The sequence below is a fragment of the Hibiscus syriacus genome, unplaced genomic scaffold, assembly GCF_006381635.1.
Source record: "Hibiscus syriacus cultivar Baekdansim isolate YM2019G1 unplaced genomic scaffold, ASM638163v2 tig00110482_pilon, whole genome shotgun sequence".
Lineage (NCBI taxonomy): Eukaryota > Viridiplantae > Streptophyta > Magnoliopsida > Malvales > Malvaceae > Hibiscus > Hibiscus syriacus.
In genome coordinates this window covers 2,877,502-2,896,577 of record NW_024062758.1, presented here as the reverse complement: position 1 = coordinate 2,896,577, position 19,076 = coordinate 2,877,502, and the positions used below count along the sequence as shown (strand labels likewise).

The window sequence follows — 19,076 nt, the reverse complement described above, 5'->3', positions numbered from 1 at the left end:
ATTCAGAGTCAATTTCAACTTCATAACGAAAGATATTGGACTCCAGACAACGCAAGTTGAACTTCACAACGAAGGGACCGCTGGTTGTCAACAAACAATTTCCCAATTTCGGAGCCAATTTCAACTTCATAACGAAAGATATTGGCCTCGAAACAGCACAACTTACTTGGATCTAAACTTCACAACGAAGGATTTATACTCAGAATCTTCCAGTTTTGACTCAACCTCACGACAAGTGAGTCATTTCTTGATCAAATTTCAACTCTGTGACAAAGGATAGTTGATATGGACGAAGTTTGTGTCTTTTAATCTTTGCTCTATTTTTATTACACGATAATGAGCAAAGAGGGGCAGCTGAAGACACTAAAATCCGCCCATCATAATATATACATATATATAATATCATATTATAAATTATTAATCCTTGAATTTCTGTTACAGGCCCAACAATAATGGCCCAAATCACAAGCCCTACAATAGGGACCCAAGAACCGTTCTAAAAATCAGGGTTTCTAGAAAACCCTAGCACGCCGTCGCTTCTTGCATCTCATCCAGAAGCCCCCGAAGTCCCCTGGTCCATCACGTCTTCCTCAACCGCACTTCACGGATCCAATGTCCCCGTCAACGCCAACAGCTCCGAAGCACCCGGCGAACGAAACTCATTCGTCATCAACAAACACAAACAAATTGCATTAGTGTTTTATTCGGTTGTAAATACCTAAAAATAGGATTTTTTATTCCTATAAATATATGTAATCAGAACCCAAAAGGGGAGGAAAAAAATAGGCAGAGAAATTCACAATAGCAACCAAAGAAGGTCCAAGCTTATAGAATATTTCGAGAAGGAAATAAAGGAGGTAGATCTCTTCTTTTCTAGATCCGCAGTCCTACGAGGCTAGTTTTGAAAAAACGTTTAGATTTTTGAGTTGTGGGTAAAAAATAGTTTATAAAATACATTTTTTTTAGATTCGTCGCCGATGAACGACGGCCGGCGCCGTTCAACGACGGCAGCGAGGCGGCGCTGGAGACCGGTTTCCAGAAAATGTGACCCTTGTTCTTCAAGCGAAGAACATTTCAGAGAAATGTTAGAGAGGGGGGGTGTCCCTCGGCTTGGAGAAGAGAGAAATGAGTATTTTGAAGAAAATTTTGAGTTTTATACTTAAAACATCCGCGTGTTCCTGTCTAAAATAGGGTAAACTACCCTTTTGATCCCTCGTTACCTTTAAAAGAGTCGTTTCCCCCCCCAAATCGAAATTAACCCTTAATTGCTTTGGAATTTTGACCTCTAGCTTATATTCTTTTGTTTAGAGAGGGGGTGTCCCGGCTTGGAGAAGAGAGAAATGAGTATTTTGAAGAAAATTTTGAGTTTTATACTTAAAACATCCGCGTGTTCCTGTCAAAATAGGGTAAACTACCCTTTTGATCCCTCGTTACCTTAAAAGAGTCGTTTCCCCCCCCAAATCGAAATTAACCCTTAATATTGCTTTGAATTTTGACCTCTAGCTTATAATTCTTTCAATTTAATCCTTTTCGAGATTTTAATTTTAATTATTTTTTATATTACATTATATTATTTATATATTTATATTATTATTAGTTTTTTATTACATTCGTATATATATTATTAGGATATTATTATTCTACTCATATGTTATATTATATATATATATATACATCTTGCATTTTATCCTATTATTTCTTTACTTTTTTTTATATTTATATTATCTTCATTATTAGTTTTTTCTATTATATACATATTTTTTCCTCCCTCTCATATTAGCTATTATATAGATATGGTGTAATATTATTATATGTTTTTACTAACTTTATTTATTTTACTTTATACGCTATATTTTACATTTTTTTTATATTTTTTATGATTATTATATATATTTTTCCTCCCTCTCATATTTAGCTATTATATATATGGTATTGATATTCTTATATTTCTTATTAATTTATTTATTCTACTTTATACGCTATTATTTTACATTTTTTTATATATGTACATATGTACATTTTATCTAACTCTCATTATTTTACATTTGTATTATTTTATTTCACTTTTATTATGCTTTCCCTATTTATTTTTTTTTCTTTTTCCATTTTATTGTGTCTTATTCTCTTATTTCTTCATCCTTGCATTTTTTTACCTTATCATATGTTGTCATACTTGTCTTCATTCTTATTTCCTTCATGTTCTATATCTCCATGTTGATTATGGTACCTTTAGTGTATCATTTATTGTTATTTTGTTCTTCATTTCGTTTTCTTTATTTTTCAATTTTAATTTATTTTCATCGCCTTTTCTAATACATATTTTGACTCTTAAAGGGTTCATTTTCAAATCAATCAATTGTAAGTAGTCGAGATCGCTATTTTACCTCTTAATTTAAATTTACATTTTTTCTTAACCAAAGACAACTGGAAATTACGTAGTACCGAAAGGGCAGTTCAGGGGTGCTAACCCTTCCTTAACTGTAACCGACTCCCGAATCCGACACATCTTTGGTAAAACGCAGATCAGGTAAGAAATAGGGTATCCGATCAACCCATTTATTTTTAAATAAATGATTGGTGGCGACTCCAATCCACATTTTTCAAGTCGAAGCCCAATCCCGGGGCCCAACCGAAATACGGTTGCGACACGTATCAAATAATAATTATATATATTTAATTAGGAAATTAATAGTTTATTGTATTAAAAGATTCTTTTGATATGTGAAGAAAGAAACAGTGCAGAAATGGATAAGAAAATGAGAGAAAAGCCCAGAAATGGTGGTGGTAGATGACGAAAATTGTGTTTCAACTCCTGGAAAAGAAAACAAACTTTGCTTATAAATCAATGAAATGATTGATCAATGGGAAAATGATGACATTTTTGTGTGTGTGGAAAAAGTATTCTCAATAGGAATGACCAACAAATATTATGATTAATCTTAGGTTATACTTATGGGCGGATGCCTTTTCTTTCATGGAAGCACTTGGCATTGGACAGGGAGAATTTCTTTTATATTGTATTGAAAAATATTAAACCATATATATGAGAAATAACTATAAATATCGAAATTATAACCATAAATAATTTTATAATATTAGAATGAAAAATCATTTAATAAGAAATGAGATCAAGCATAGGACATAAAATAGTTAAATTATAATTACAGTTTTTTATATGTAAATAATTTTGGGTGAATATAAAGTAGTATATGTTCAAATACACTCAACCATCAGACAATTAATACTTATATTTTTGCATATATAATGCTTAAACTTGAAACTTTAAGGGATAACAACAATCTCTTAACCATTGAGGTCATTTAATTCATGCTATAATATAAGATTAAGAGAATATTTGGTTCACAAAATATAAGATTATTTATAAGAATAATGTAACAGTATCTGACATTATCGAAACTATTATATTATTTATTTATTTAATAAAAATGAAAATTATTTATATAATTACATCAAGCCAAATCAAAGTCTCGTTTAACAATTTACAATTTTAATATTTATGTCAGAGAATTATTTCAACAGAATTGTTTTAATATAAAAACGATCCCTTCTCAGCCATGAATAATAAGGCAAGGATAATTTCCCCACTTTGTGAAACAAAATGATGTTTTTCGGCCTACTCAGAGATCGTAGTCCCGATTCATACTTTCTCCATTTTATTAGCGTGACTGAAAAAAAAAAGGTTTAAATACATCATTGTTTTTAAAGTTTGTCATTTGTATCGAGTTGCCCTTAAAGTATTTTTTTAGGACATTTTGTCTCTTGAAGTTTAAATCGTTATCTCATTTGTCCCAAACTATTAACTCGGTTACAAATAACATAGGTTAATTACATATTTAGCCACTCAACTATTTTCGCAATTTTATTTCTGTCACCTAATTATTTTTTTGTTCAAAATAATCAATAAGCTTAAGTTTTTGTTCTATTTTAGTCACCTAATTCGGTTCATTTTTTTTAATTTGTAATCTATAACAATTCATTTATATCACATATTTTTTACTCGACATATTGATTTAATTTATAATAATATATAATATTATAATGCAAGTAATAAACAACATATTAAGTTGTTTGTACTTGAAATTTTAATAAAAGAAATATTAAATGTTAAATCAAGATATCATAAATATTTTAAGAAATAAAAATATGAACGGATCATTATTCATTTGTAAATATATACGTTTAGTAAAATTTAACTCGCATATTTCAAATCAGATTAATTTTAAATAAGTAAAATAGGGGAGAGAATAAAGTTTAGTTACTAAATTTGTAATTTACCCAAGAACGAACAAGACGGCTGGAAATCAAATCAGTGAGTGAACTAGAAATCAAATCAGTGAGTGAACTAAAAACCAAACTCGGTCATGTAATAGTGATGCTTCTTCTGATAGGTTTTTTTGACGAGTGCAAGAAGACTGTCATACACACTACACTGGATTTCCTTTGTTTCTGGGCTTTTGTACTACTATCCTCCGGTTGCTCTTGCTATCTAAGTTCAATGGCTCTACATGAGACTTCAAGTTTTCTCTTCTGTATATACATGTATGTCAGATACAAGGGGTTGTTCCTGCTAATTTGTTATGTATGTATCGGGGGTGTATTATACGAAAACTATAAATATATTACATGCGTAAAAGGTTATCAGTCGTAATCTTATATGATTGTTTAAGTCTTCTACTTGGGTTAGTATAACAAAAATCAACAAACTATTATGAACTAGGACACTTCCATGCAACAACAATGTTTGGTTAGTGTTATAGATGCAGATGACCAGGGAACTCCATCATCATCATCGTCATCATCACATATATGCATCAACAAGCTATTATGATTCTTTTCTGTAAAAAAGTATAGCAAAAAGGCCAGCTTCATAGCCAAAAAAAAACATGAACCTGTCACCACTGTATCAGTTTAGCAGTTCTTTCCGAGCATTTCTGCAAAAATTCTCAAACAACCACATTCATTCACCTTGAGATAAAATCTTATTAAACCAAAAGATAATGAACTGAGATGATAGTTGATGATGACTGTAGAAACTATTGGAATAAATAGAGTACCGAAAACTCATAATGTTCCCATCGATTCTCCTATCTTGGACATGTCCACTGCTCTAGTTGTAGTTTTTTTGTCCTAATACCCCAGGCGGGCCAATTATTTAGGGTATTGGGCCAATACGAACATTATTTTGGGAACTACGACATTTTTTACAGTGCACAACGAACTCGTCATTTTAACGAACTCGTCATTCGCCTTGATCGTCATCGTCATCATCTTCATCGGATGCATCTTGGGTTGGTTGCTGAAAAAATTAAGGTGTACTCAACACACTCTCAGACGCACATTCGAAATACGAGGATGGGTTTATGGTGTTTGACGCCATCATAGTCGTTATTGATTCGACTTGACGACTTCGTTGACTATATATGAAGTGATCTCATTCACCCTAACCCTGATCTTCCTGTCCCATAGATGCATCCCATGAAGGTTTGACGCCAGACAGAATAGTGATTATCCTGTAGGCTAGCTCCGACAGACGATTCACAAGAGAAAATTCGCCCAAAAACCAGAGAAAAAAAGGGTTTAATAAAATATTATAAAATCAAAAACCATCCAAAAAGCAGTCCACAAGCCGGACTGTTATAGCAAAAAAATCGTCTTTATTCGAATTTTGCCAAAAATAGCAAAATCTCGAAAATCACTCTAAATTGAAATTCGAAATAAAATAAGCAATCTCCCAAAAATCTGGCCTAAATCGGATTTAAATTGACTTCCTAATTAACAATCGAAATATTACCATAAATAGTAAAAAATAACTAAATCTAGTGATTCGGAAGGGAAAACGGCAGAATTTGAGGTTGAAAAAAAGGCCACATGGAGCGTAGCTCATGTGGAGAGCGTGCGCGTCGAAAAGAGCTTTCCGGATTGGGGTCTTATGCGCGATTCTGACACCTGTAGCCAAAGTTATGGCCAAAAGACTGAAACATACTCAAAACGACCCCAATGAGGAACATGTCACAATCAATTCCCGCCTTTGCGCTGATCTGCCAACTCATGGTATCTCAGCGCCATCAACGTGCAATCTGACAGCTCAGCATCATCTGTCTCGGATCCCCCTGCATCAAGGTTCAACCCAAGTCGACTGAGTCACGGCTGAAGTATAATATGAGGTATAAAAACCAAAACTAGCCTGAAATGAATGGTAGTAATCTTCAATGACAGATGCTGAAGAAGATGAAGATGCTGATAATTTTTTATTGGACTTGGACTTGAGAAATCTGGCTTGATGTTGTTCCCATTCTTCCCTCTGTTTTGTTTTTGTGAGATATGGTTTTCCATTTGGTTCGTAATTTATGAGATAGGGATAATGGTCGAAATCAAGGTCCAACGGTGTAATCTCATAACGCGGGGGGACAATAACTGATGCTGATTCCAATGCTCGATGTAGACAGCATACCTCGTTGGCCAATCTTTCGAATGTTTCCCACTCATATCGATTCTATGGTGTGCATCCATTTCAACGATATTCGTAGGAATCGGTTGATTCGACACAAATTTTCGCATCACTTTATCAGCGTCGTGCCATTCCACAATCGTAAAATGTAGTAATGGTGTCATGACACACCATAACTCAGACCCCTAAAAAAAATCCCGCGATAATAACCGGTGGATCTCGTCATTAATATATGGAAGGAAAGAAAAATGTAAATATTGAATATCAAAGTTAATATATATAAAGTTTAGAAAATTTAAAAAAATAATAAAAGAGTTGTATATCGCATATCGACCGACAATGTCGATCCTCATCCGTACATCTTTTACTGTGGCACCCGATAACTTAGTCTTAGTTATTTTATGGTGCCATCTAAAATATTTAAAAATAAAAAATAAAAACTAGAGTAAAAAAATTAAGTTTATCAAATTTAAAATATAATGTTAGAAATTTACTTTCATATAAGAGGAAACTCCATGGGGGCTGCTATAATCGGCGTAAAAAAGGGGAACTGATACCATGCCCAGGACTGTAGCAGTATCAGACAACCTGCTACGTCAGCTTTTCGACCATGCTCGACAATAGATGCCTTGCAAAGCTCCTGGTATAGAAATGCTAAAATCACCGAGCTCTAATTGGTTCTGTGACACTTGCCGAAGTCATCTAATATTTGTAAATATTGTGTGTTCACCAAATTACCGAATTTATCCATTAATAATAACCCTCTGATAAGTTGGAGAAGATATACCCGGGATGCGAAAATAAAATCTTTCTCGGTAGAGTCCCTCGTTACTTCAAATTCAAACTCCAACCACATCATTTTACCCGATAGCCCTCTATGACATTTGATGACAGCCACTTTCCCAAAACTTGATACACCAACGTCGAGGGGTCCTACATGTTATGCTTCACCATCGAGTCTCCATTGATAGGAACACCGAGTTGGTAAGCGACGTCTTTTAAGGTAATCATCGCTTTACCACTCGGGAAATGGAAAGTGTGCATCTCGGGCCATCAATTTTTTATTAGAGTCTCAATCAACGTTGGGTACACCTTGAAGTCACGTAGAAATATGGCTGAATAAAGACCAAATTGTTTAAGATATATTAACATCAATTTATGCGGATCTTTCAAAGTCATCCCGCATTGACGAATACTCTCTTCTACTTTTGGTGGGACTTCGATCGATGAAACATGAACGGTGTCAAGGCGCAACATCTCTGCTCGAGAAGCCATTTTTTTAGGATTTTGCACATAAACTCAATTTTTTTCTCAATTGTTTTCGTATTCAGAGTTTGATGAGAAATCAAAACCCAAAACCCCTATTTATACCCAAATTCCAACGGCTAGAATTATTTTAGCCGGTGGTGACAATTTCCATAGTACCGTTGAATTTGACCGTTGACAAACGACTAGAAACGGCTAGAAAATCGCTTCTTGCTTCTTGCTTTTCTTTTGGTGTAGCATGCAACATAAAAGTAAAAATAAATTGGTATTTTTGGTAGGAAATAAGTTAGGAAGCAAAGAAAGTTAAGAACAAGAAAAAGCAACAAAGAAAATAAGGAAGAAAAGGAATGAATCAAACGAATTAAAAAAAAAATCTCTAAATTTCTTCTGCGTTTCTGCCTCTGCCTCCCCTCTTCACACACGAGCATGATAGAAGATGAAGAAGAAATGATTTAAGGATTTCTATTTCAGGTGTTAAATATTTTTTTTACTTTTAATGTTTTGGGTTTAGACCAAAACGGACCCAATAAGCTTACTTTAAACACAAATAATTTTACTTTGGGTTAATAGATTTGGACTAAAACTAATCCAATATCTTATTTTGGGTTTTAAATAATTTCATACACTTAAATTATTTTTATTATCTATTAATTTATGCAATAAGCTTACTTTTTCAATTTTAGTAATGTTTATTTTTTTATTATATTATGATAATAGATGTAATGAATTGTTTACATTTTTAAATTCTAATTCTAATTTTATGTTTCTTGTATATAAATAAAAATGAAGCATGCCACCATGTGAAGAGTTTCCGACAAAAGGATTAGAGGTGCACAAGTAATGATATAGGTTGGCACTTTGGAACTCCATGGCCAAATGCAAGAGGAAGCATTGCATGTAAATTTTGTGGCAAAGTTGTGAAAGGATGAATAACACGACTTAAAGAGCACATTGCCCGTAAAACAAGAAATGTTGCACCATGCCCTAATGCTACTAGTATGTGATATTTTATTATCATTTTTGAATTTTATTATAAATTTATCAATATAGATGTGCATATAATTGTTAATAATATAAAATGTTAATTATTTTTATTTTATTAACAGGTGTCATTAGATAAAGTATGATGAATGTATTAAAAGAAGGAAACACAAATAAAGTAGACAAAAATAGGAGAACAAATGAATTTTTATCCCAATTAACGGAAGAGGATGATGAAAATGAGAGATTCATTGATGATATTGATGCTATGAGACAAGCAACTCTAGAAAGTATCCAATCACAACATGAGTGATATAGAAGGGAAGAATTCAGACGAAGTAGTAGTGGTTGGAGTAACATTCATGAAGAAGGGTGATTTTCCCGTGGATCAGCTGGAGGATATCATGGAGAAAGAACAAGTAAATCCATCCCAAGTGAGTATGAGTTTACCTTACGAGGAGCTATAGATTAATTGGTTAGAAGCAAAAACAACTAAAGGTCACTAGTTCCCTTTTAAAAACTTTATGCTAGAAGATGGGTAAAGCGAGATATAAATTTTTAATATACGAACGTCTTCCTTTTCAATTAGCAAGCTCTCCATGGTTATATAATTTAATTCAGGTCTCAACAGAAGTTGTAGGTGTAAAACTCCCAACACCTTATGAGGTTTCAGATGTGTATTTGGAGTCAGAGTTTTAACGAGTTCGTGATTGGGTAAATGAACTAAAGACTCATTGGAAAGATTTGGGTGCAACTCTAATCTGTGATGGTTGGACCAACAGTTTGAACTAAATGCATATCAGTAATTTTCTTGTTTATTGCAGTAAATGAATTATTTTTTTAAAATTTGTGGATGTGTCAAGTGTTCGTAGCAGAGATGCTGAGTTCTACTACAACTTATTATATTCAGTTGTAGAATAAATTTGAGAAAGCTACATTGTCCAAATAGCAACCGATAATGAGGAAAGAATGAAAGCCGCTGGAAAAAATAATGTTGAAAAGAAAGCATCTATATTGGACTTCATGTGCAACTCATTGTTTAGATTTATGCCTTGAAGATACTGAGAAAAGATCTAGTGCAGAAAAAAACGCTAGATGAGGCTAAGAATGTGACTTGTTGCATATACAATCACATTTGGACTGTTGATCTAATGAAGAAGTATACAAACTGGAAGCAAATACTTCGATCCGCAACTCATTTTATTCAGCTTGAAGAGGTAACAAGACAAAAATAAGGTCTGAGATATATGTTTAATTCAAAGGTCAGTATCTTATAATTAGTTATATAATTATTTAAATATAGTAACTTTTAATGATTTTATTAGTTTTAAATAATTTAAAATATTTTATTTTATTTTTATGAAAATATAGGAATTTAAATATTCAAAATGGGGAAAACAAAAAAAAAGACTTGCTTATGAAGCCAAAAAGATTATTTTGGGAATTTATTTTTTTGGAAAAAGGCAAATGACCATATAAAAGTTTATGAGTCCCTATTGAAAATATTGAGACTTTTGGATAATGATGAAAAACCAACAATGGGCTTTATTTATGAGACTGTTGATAGAGCTAAACAAGCATTCAACAAGATTGTCGATATTTTATTGAGTACGAAAAAATTACTGACAATAGATTGAATTTTATGCATTCTAACTTGCATTCAGCTGGTAAGATAAAATGTTTCATATAATTAGAATTATCTTTATATTTTATTATTTTGTTATAGATAGAATTTTATTATAGTAAGCTTTAGATTATTATTATTTAATGATATTTTTATAAATTATGCTTAGGATATTTTCTCATCTCTCAATTTCAATTTGGGTGGAACACTCTAAGAATGTATTTATAGAGACATTAGAAGGTACACGATCGATAATTGAAAGATTAGAACCTTCTATTGATACTCAAGTCATGATGGTTAATCAGGTTAGATTCAAATATTATTATTTGTAACTTAATTACATAATTTGAAAATGTTTTTTTTAGTTTTTACTCTATCTTTTATTTATGCCGTTGTTACTATTTGGAGATAAACATGAGACATTCGGTACTCCACTTGGAGATAAATGAATCCAGATAAATAGTTAACTAAATTATTTAATTTATATTATTTAGTTATATTGTACATTTTTAAGTTATTTTGAAATTTAAATATTATTTTGCAACTGAGTGGTGGATAATATATGACACATGTGTTCCTAAGTTACAAAGATTAGCAATTTAAGTGCTAAGTCAAACAAATTCTGCATCAAATTACAAACAAAATTGGAACACATTTATCTATATTCACACCAAGGCAAGAAACAAGAAGTATAAAAGACTTGAGAAACTAGAATTCACCTATTATAATATGAGGCTCCATATAAGACATCAGAAAATAATGAGCATCGATGATATAAACACTAGTTTTAATCCTATCAACCTTGATCATATCTTTGAAGATGTTGATCCATTATCAGATTGGCTTTGAGAGAAAGAGAATTCATTGTTAGATGGTGAAATTGTCGGTGTCTTGCCTATGGATACCTCAAATGATGAAATGAATGTTGATGAATCTCAACAACAAAATATATCTCATTCAAGTTCTTGTTCAACATCGAGTCAAAGTGGTGATGGAATTCATGGTGGTGGTTTAAGTCCAGTTGATGATGATGATAATGATGATGATAGTAGTGGTTGTGGTAGAGATGAAATTAGATCTTCTAGTCGATATGGAAGAGAATATGGGTTGGTACCACTAGTGGACATTTTCGTGATAGATCAGAATTTGGTGGAAATATATCTCCGGAATCTAGAAGAGATAGAAGTGAACTTAAAGATCCATCAAGAGGAAAAGGTAAGAAGCATACTTCAGAAGGCTCTTCATCTGGTAGAAGATCAAGTTCTAGTAACCTTGGGTAGAGAGATTCATCTACTAACACTCAAGGACCTTTACACAGTCCTTCACATGGTTTTTATCCACCGAAACATTCTTCATATTTCCAACATTCACATGGTTATCCACAACTATATGGCTACTATCTATCATTTTCTAATTATGGTGTGCCATATTAACCTCAAATGCACTATCCGCCACCAATGTATCACCCACCTCCACCTCTCATGTATCCTCCTCCTCAGATATATCATCCACATCAATTATATGGAAATCAAGGTGAAAATGTTACTTTTTTGGATATATTTTTGGGCAAAGGCCACAAGAATCAAGTCAAGAAGGCTCTCAAAATGAAGGTGAAGGATATAAACCTCCTCGTTATTCCACTAACTGGTGAAAATTAAATTATTCCTCTACCACTTTTTGTAAGGTATGTTTTTTAAATACTTTTTTAATCAATGTTTTTAATTTTAATGATATTAAAACATTTCTATCTTCCTTATCAATTTAGTGTTTAACGTATTATTGTCATTGTTGCAGTGAAATTGAATTTTCTCATATTTGTTCTCAAATTATTATGCTTCAATGAGTACAAAACCAAGTTGATTCTATGCATTTCATTGAGGTAATCTCACTCAACTTTCCAAATGTATCCAAAGACCGGTAAATAATTTGTTCTTTTGTAGTTTTAAGATTTCAATAAACATTTATTTCTTTAATAACATCCAATGGTTGCTTTGAAAACTTTGTGCAACTCCCACTCCATGTTGAACTAATTTTAAAAATGGCATTCACGTATTAATATAAGATTATATAGGTTATAAAACTCTCTAAAAATCATTAAAAGTAATTTTTTATAATTATAATTATAATTATTATATTTTATGATAAGTTGTGCGAATTTTAAAAAAATTCACGTCCGTGATACCCGCAGTGACCGCGATAGCATCCGTTACGTCCGCGACTGCGATAAACGCAATACGACCGAAAACACGGCCGCGGCCGCGATTTGAATCCCTACATGGAACCACCGTTCAATGTCAAGGGCAAGGATTCGGTGAACGGTCTCCACGTCTCGAGTGTTTAGGGCATCGTAGAGGGCAAGAACCACGTCTTGGTTCTTGTTGGTTTCATCCCTAGTGTTAGCCAGTTCTTAATGCAAAACAAGAGATTTTATGTTTTTCGAGAGAGTTGTAGGAAAATTTGTAGCTAAGACCAGAAATAATATACACCGGTGAGGTCTTGTGAGGGGATGATGCGTGGTTTATATAAAGAGACTCCTCAGTTGGCTGTGATTCTCTACATTCATTCTCTTTGTCAACCTGGAGTTTTTACTTTTCTTTAGCTGTTCTGATAAAATTATCAAGGTGCTTCGGTTACATGGCAGGATCACAGTGATGGGGTGGTCCCAATGGTGATGAATGATCGGTTTCCTTCCTACGTCATTAGGTGTGGGTGAGCAATTATGAAATTCCGTTCAAGCTAGCTCGTTTCAATTCCATTTAAATTGCAGAATTTCCTAATAGTGCGTTTTTTAGTTATGGGTTTACTCCATTCAAAAACTTTATCAACTCATTAATTATAAACTAATAAAATTAACAAATTTTTAGGCAGTGCTAATACATATTATATAAACTAAAAAATAATCCTAAAATATCAACTCTAAGGTGACAAGCAGGTGAGCTGCTTACATGGTGATAGAACTAGGTGGTGTGTTCACTTATTAGTGAAATGGCAAGGCTTGTTTGCCTGTTGCTTCATCATCTTGGACGCGATATGTTTATGTGAAATGGATATAATTTGATATAAAAATCATCAAAAACACAAGAATTGATTGAATATGTTACAATGATGAAAACGCGATTATCATTATTGCAATAATAAGACCCCTCATGGTCCACAAGCTGTCAAAGTTTTCAAATGGTCCTTCCAACCCAAATCACATTCCCAAAACAGGATTAATCAAGTACCCAAATATGGTCATTTTTATCCAAACCACATTCCCATAGACATGATAAAGGTTGAAAACTTGGAAAAAGAACAGTCCAATGCCCAAACAGCTTTACTAACTAGTGGCTACCACGGAAGTTAAATTGACAGGTGCCCAAATTGAGCATTTGGAGGCTTAGCTGGATATGCTTAAATTTCAGAAATTAATTCAGGGAGATCTTACCAATAATCCATTGGTCTAGTACGATGATGCAATAGATCTCTTACATAAGATTAGAGGTTCAAATCTTCACGTTATAAATGGAGAAAATTGGGTTAATAATATTTGATCTGAATTAATCAATCAATAGATTGAAAACCAGTAAAATCTTGCTAGGAAGGGATCATGTTCATAGAACTTGCCGTCGTTATGTTATTGGTCTGGCAATAGTTTGTTTTGGTTAAGAAACCAAATAACGAATTATGTTTGAATTTGTATTTTTTATACTGATTGATTCGTATTAGAGGTAACAAAGATCCCCGGCCATTCATCTACTTCTTTTTAAGCAATTGTATTTCATTTCAACCATTGAACACTAAAATAGAAAGGGACAATGAACGAACTATTGAATGAACATAAGCTTTTTCAAGACGTTTGAGGCCATTTTATTTTTTTCCTCAAAGGACAAAAGAAGTTAGGATTAACGGCTTTTCGAGGTGCTTGGAGACCGAGAGTGTTACACTCGTTATTTAATTGGAAAACTAGGGTTTCAATGGCCACTTTCATGTATAAATTTACTACCACCAGCAAACTTAACATTGATGATATAATCTATGTTGTCAAATTATGCCACCGACCATTTTTACGCAAAATGTGGCCTTCGATCCTTTTTGAGAGAAGAAAGAAAGCGAAAGGTAAATGTCAAATGACTCCAAACTCAAACCTAAATTTAATGTCGGCTTCTAATATTCTTTACATATATAATATTGTTTCACTTAATCATAAAACTGTTCCACTTAGGTCACAGAGCAACAAAAAGAATTAATAATATTATCATATATCAATGGAACCTCCTACACGTACAACATGCTATGCTGATTTCAGATGTCAACTGTATGACTTTAACCTTAGATTCTTATAACATTTTAGTTCCTACAAAAATGTTACTCGATTTTGTTGTATACAGGGATGAAACTAAACAGGGTCTCGAAAGATCATTTATGAGATTTTGGTGGTTTTTGGGCCAACTAAAATATTAGACCCCTAATCAAAGATTTAAACTATACTTTGTATTTGTATCTCCAACTATGTTCCGTTTATGATATTATGGTCAATGTAAGTATCGTAGTCGTGAGTTTTTAATAAATATACTATTGTGGACACTAATCTCTGGAACTGAGAAACCGGACGAACATCGAATCCTTTTCACCATGAGGAGCAAAGGTAAGAAAGCTCCACATTTTTCTGATATTTTCGTTGATTTTTTTTATTGAGATGTCTGAAGGGTTTTGTTCTCTCTCTTTCTTTTGTTTAGCGCATGAGGCGTTTGAAGAGGAAGAGAAGAAAGATGAGACAAAGATATAAGTGGTATAATTTTCTTTAGACTTAGCAATCAGATCTCTCTCTGTATTCAGATGACACATTTGTTTGATGGGTACTTTGTTTTGTTGAAGGATTTAAGTTCATCGTAATATTTTCTTGGTTTAGTTCTGCATTTTGTGTTGAAACTTGGCTTCTTCATCACTTGAACAATGTTACCGACTTTTTAGCTATATACTTATCCCTTTCGTCTTTATCTTTCTGATTGGTAAGTACTTTAGAATATCATCTCTATCAACAAAGAGGGCCAAGTCTCCCAATTCATTTTTACGAGCCATCTCATTTTTTTTGGTTGAAAAAGGTAAATCGGCCGCCTAGCTTCCCATTTTATCCACTAGCAGCATATCCTCAGCTTCTTTAGGGCATTCTTCCAGAAAATTGAATTCTTCATGGTGTTTCCACATCTGTTTGACGACGAAATCGGCGACTCGATTGGCCTCTCTAGGTACGTGAAGCAGTTCTACAAGCCAGTTCTTCTTAAGCATTTTCTCAATATGTTGTAGAATGGTAAATTTCCTGTGTGTGCTCGATCTATTCTTTATTAGCTTGGTAGCTTCACTGTTTTCTGTTTCTAAAATCACGCTCCTCTCTCCCCTCAACCAAGCGATTCGTAATCCCTCATGGATTCCCCATAACTCTACTTCTAAAATAGAGCAGATCCCTATCTTTTTCCCAAAACCCCACCGCCAATTACCATTGTAGTCCCTTGCAACAACCCCACACATAGCTTCTCCATTGATATGTCTTTTGGTTCCATATGTGTTTATTTTGCAGTAATTGATTGTTGGTTTTTGCCATTTGCATCGAGCATTATCTCTGATCTGTATACTTCCAGCATTTGTAGTCTTAAAATTCTGCAAATCTTGGGTCAGTCTACTAGCTCGTTGGATAATCGAATCCCTTCAATCATCTCAGGATCGAAAATCAATTGATTTCTTCTCTTCCATATGTACTAGATTACTGAGCTGAAAAAACTTGGCCAATCCGCGATTCTTGGCGACGGGGACTGAGTTTTTTCAAGGTTTTCAATGATCCAGTCCTTGAGGTTGCAGTTTAGAAACCTGTCTATCTTCTGGGGGTCGATCAGGTCAGTCCATATTGCCATTGAATTAGGGCAGTATCTCAGCAAGTGATTAATATCTTCAACTTCATACTTGCACATAGGGCAACTTGCATCCATAGTCATATGTCTTCAAGATCTTTCCGAGTTAGTCAGAATTCTATTCTTCCAATTAGCCAAAGGAAAGTTTTGACTCTGGGAATGTTTTTGTGCTTTGCTATGATGCCCCAAATCTTATCTTCCATATCATTATTAATATTTGCAATCCACTTATATGCAGATTTGACTGTGAAGACCCTATTCTCCGAGGGAATCCATCCCAGGGAATCTTCAATGTTCTCATCCACTGGAGGGGGGTGGCTTTCAGCATATTAATGGCTTGAGACTACAGCAACAACGTAAGTTTGTTCCAATCCTAGTTTCCATTTTGGTTAATCAATTCTTTTACTTTTGACTTGTCATTTTCCACCTTCAACGGCTGGTTGCAGAATCTAGACAGAGGGCCATTATGATCAATCCATATGTCATGCCAGAAGCTAATATGATTACCATTTCCATCATTCCAACAAATGTTTTGCTTGAATTTAGTCCACAAGGAGCATATGTGATTCCATAAAGGTGATCCTCCCCTTTTTTGAAGCTCTTAAGGTAGAATTTCTTTCATTTTGTATTTGCCTCTCATTACCTGCACCCATAAAAGATCAGTTTGGTTAGTAAGTTTGTAAGCTATTTTAAAAGTGAATGCCTCATTTTGGAATCTAAGGTTTTTTAATCCTTCTCCTTTAATAGGTTTACAAAGGGAGTCCCAGTTCACAAGGTGTACTCCCTTTTGCTCATTCAAATCTCCCCAAATGAAATTTTTTGTAAGTCTTTCAAGCTCATTGCAAGTTCCTTTGGGGATTAAAATTGATTGCATGGTGTATGCAGGGATCGAGTTGAGAACAGCCTTGGCAAGAATGATTCTTCCAGCTAGTGATAAAGAGTTAGCTTTCCACCCTGTCAATTTGTCCTTCACTCTTTGGGTGATGTTGCTGTATGTTCGTTTATTAATTCTGTTGTGCAGCAGGGGAACTCCCAGGTAATTTCCAAGGTTCTCACATGGTTATGGGTACGTAATGGATGTTGGAAAAGGTAAAAAAACCAACTGCATATATTTATGTATGCCTAAAGACAGATCGATACAGTAAAGCTCTCTTTCTGGGTTTTCAATATTTTTTACTCTTATAAATTACATTCAAAATTTATATTTTCTACTTTTTCCACGCCATTTTTCTCTTTTTTTCTAGAGCTAGACACTGCTTTAAGAAAAATGAAACTCAAACGAAAAAGGAAAAAAACTAATATGGTCAAGTGTTTGTATCAGCCATTAATGATTCAATGTAACTCTTAACCTCTTCTTTGATCATCCGCCGCATGATCGTCAACACGCAAGCCTCGTCAATCGTCACCATTCTTTTCTCAGCCACCTCTACTATTGCAGTTTCTCTCTCCTTATCCTCCCCTTTTTCCTCCAGCTCTTCTGATGCGAAGCCGTCACTTGGTGGAGACAGCGTCAACTGCATATTGGGCACCACCGGTCCTGCAGTCTCGTGCTCGTGCGACACCCTTTCCAAGCACTGTTTCTTGTTCCCTGAATACGACCGGGATGCATCTCGGCTTGATTTCGACTTGGACGATCCTGATGAACTCCTCTCTGTTTCCTGTCTCCGACATAAGTTTGAGTTCCAACGGTTTTTTATAGCATTATCGGTACGTCCAGGCAATAGCTTAGCGATGGTGGCCCATTTATTCCCATGAATAGCGTGTGCTTTGACGATAATAGCATCCTCAGCAGGGTGAAAGAGACGGTGCTGCACGGCAGGGTTGACTTGGTTGTGCCACCGTAGGCGGCAAGACTTGCTTGATCTTCCAGGAATTCCGGCGCTTATAATAGGCCAGTTCTTTGGGCCATGCTGTTCCACTAGCTTGATAAGGTTAGCGTCTTCTTTGGGGCTCCATGTATTCCTCAGTCGACCACCACCATCGATCATCTTTATACACCAATGGAAAAGAAACGAATTCAAAAACTCGAAACCAAAATCAAATTGAATTTTTTGGGGGAGGAGAAACCAGGCAAGTGTTTTTATAGAGAAAATAGATCTTGAAGTTAAAATGGAAATCGAAAGAGTTGGCGGTGCGAGTCGTCTGCTGCGTTTGTTTCTGCTTCTCTCTTACTACTTAAATAAATGAAATAATTTTTTAATTGATTCAGTTCAGTTTGTTACTTGCATAGGGTAGAGTTAGTGTGGAAGTGGAAAGGAGGTTATAACTGACACTTTCTTATACAGAAATAAAATCAAATAAATCAGCATTGAAACGTGGATGTTACATTTTTTCATCAAAATTTATGTATATTTTATTTGTTTTCTTCAATTTTTTTTGTATGGAAGGTACGGGGGAAGAGCAGATGTAACGGGCAGCAGTTAGATAAATCGAGAGCGCTGAAATCGGAGCTTACGTTTTTTTTCTTTTGAGGGGAGTTCAAAATTTTAACCGTGATGCGAGTTGTAGCTGTACTATTTTTCTTTCCATTTTATCAAGGAAATATTTTTTTATTAATATAGGGGATTATAAGTAGTAATATTTGTCATAATGATTCCTAATAATTTGACGGTGAATGTTCAAATATTATGTAATCGTCCGAACTAGAGATTTCTAGGGATAATAATCATTTCTTCAACCATTGAAATTATAAGTGTTAATACAAATAAAGGAGCAAAATATTGGGTATTGATGGGGGATAAGGGGTATTACGGACAAGTCGGGAATAATACCCTGTTATGCCAAATAATTTCCTGTTATGCCAAATAATTTGGAAAAAAGTTTCATTCTTTAATTAGTTCATTCATTGTTG

General features: G+C 34.0%; 1 protein-coding gene and 1 long non-coding RNA gene across 2 annotated transcripts; one reads left to right on the top strand and one right to left on the bottom strand.

Annotated features, from left to right (window-relative positions):
• The first annotated feature begins 14,848 nt into the window (after positions 1-14,848).
• LOC120129056 lies at positions 14,849-16,827 on the top strand. The gene is made up of 5 exons (XR_005516690.1): positions 14,849-14,967; positions 15,059-15,111; positions 16,080-16,210; positions 16,464-16,581; positions 16,672-16,827. It is a non-coding gene; the product is annotated as an uncharacterized LOC120129056 (long non-coding RNA).
• Positions 16,828-17,529: 702 nt separating this feature from the next.
• LOC120128661 (transcription factor MYB73-like) lies at positions 17,530-18,338 on the bottom strand. Its single transcript, XM_039146303.1, has one exon. The coding sequence runs from the start codon at positions 18,211-18,213 to the stop codon at positions 17,530-17,532; it is 684 nt and encodes a 227-aa protein (XP_039002234.1). The 5' UTR covers positions 18,214-18,338.
• Between the last annotated feature and the right edge of the window lie 738 nt (positions 18,339-19,076).

Excerpts from the sequence above, each read along its gene's own strand:
- LOC120128661 (XM_039146303.1), bottom strand. The coding sequence starts at position 18,213 with ATGATCGATGGTGGTGGTCGACTGAGGAATACATGGAGCCCCAAAGAA.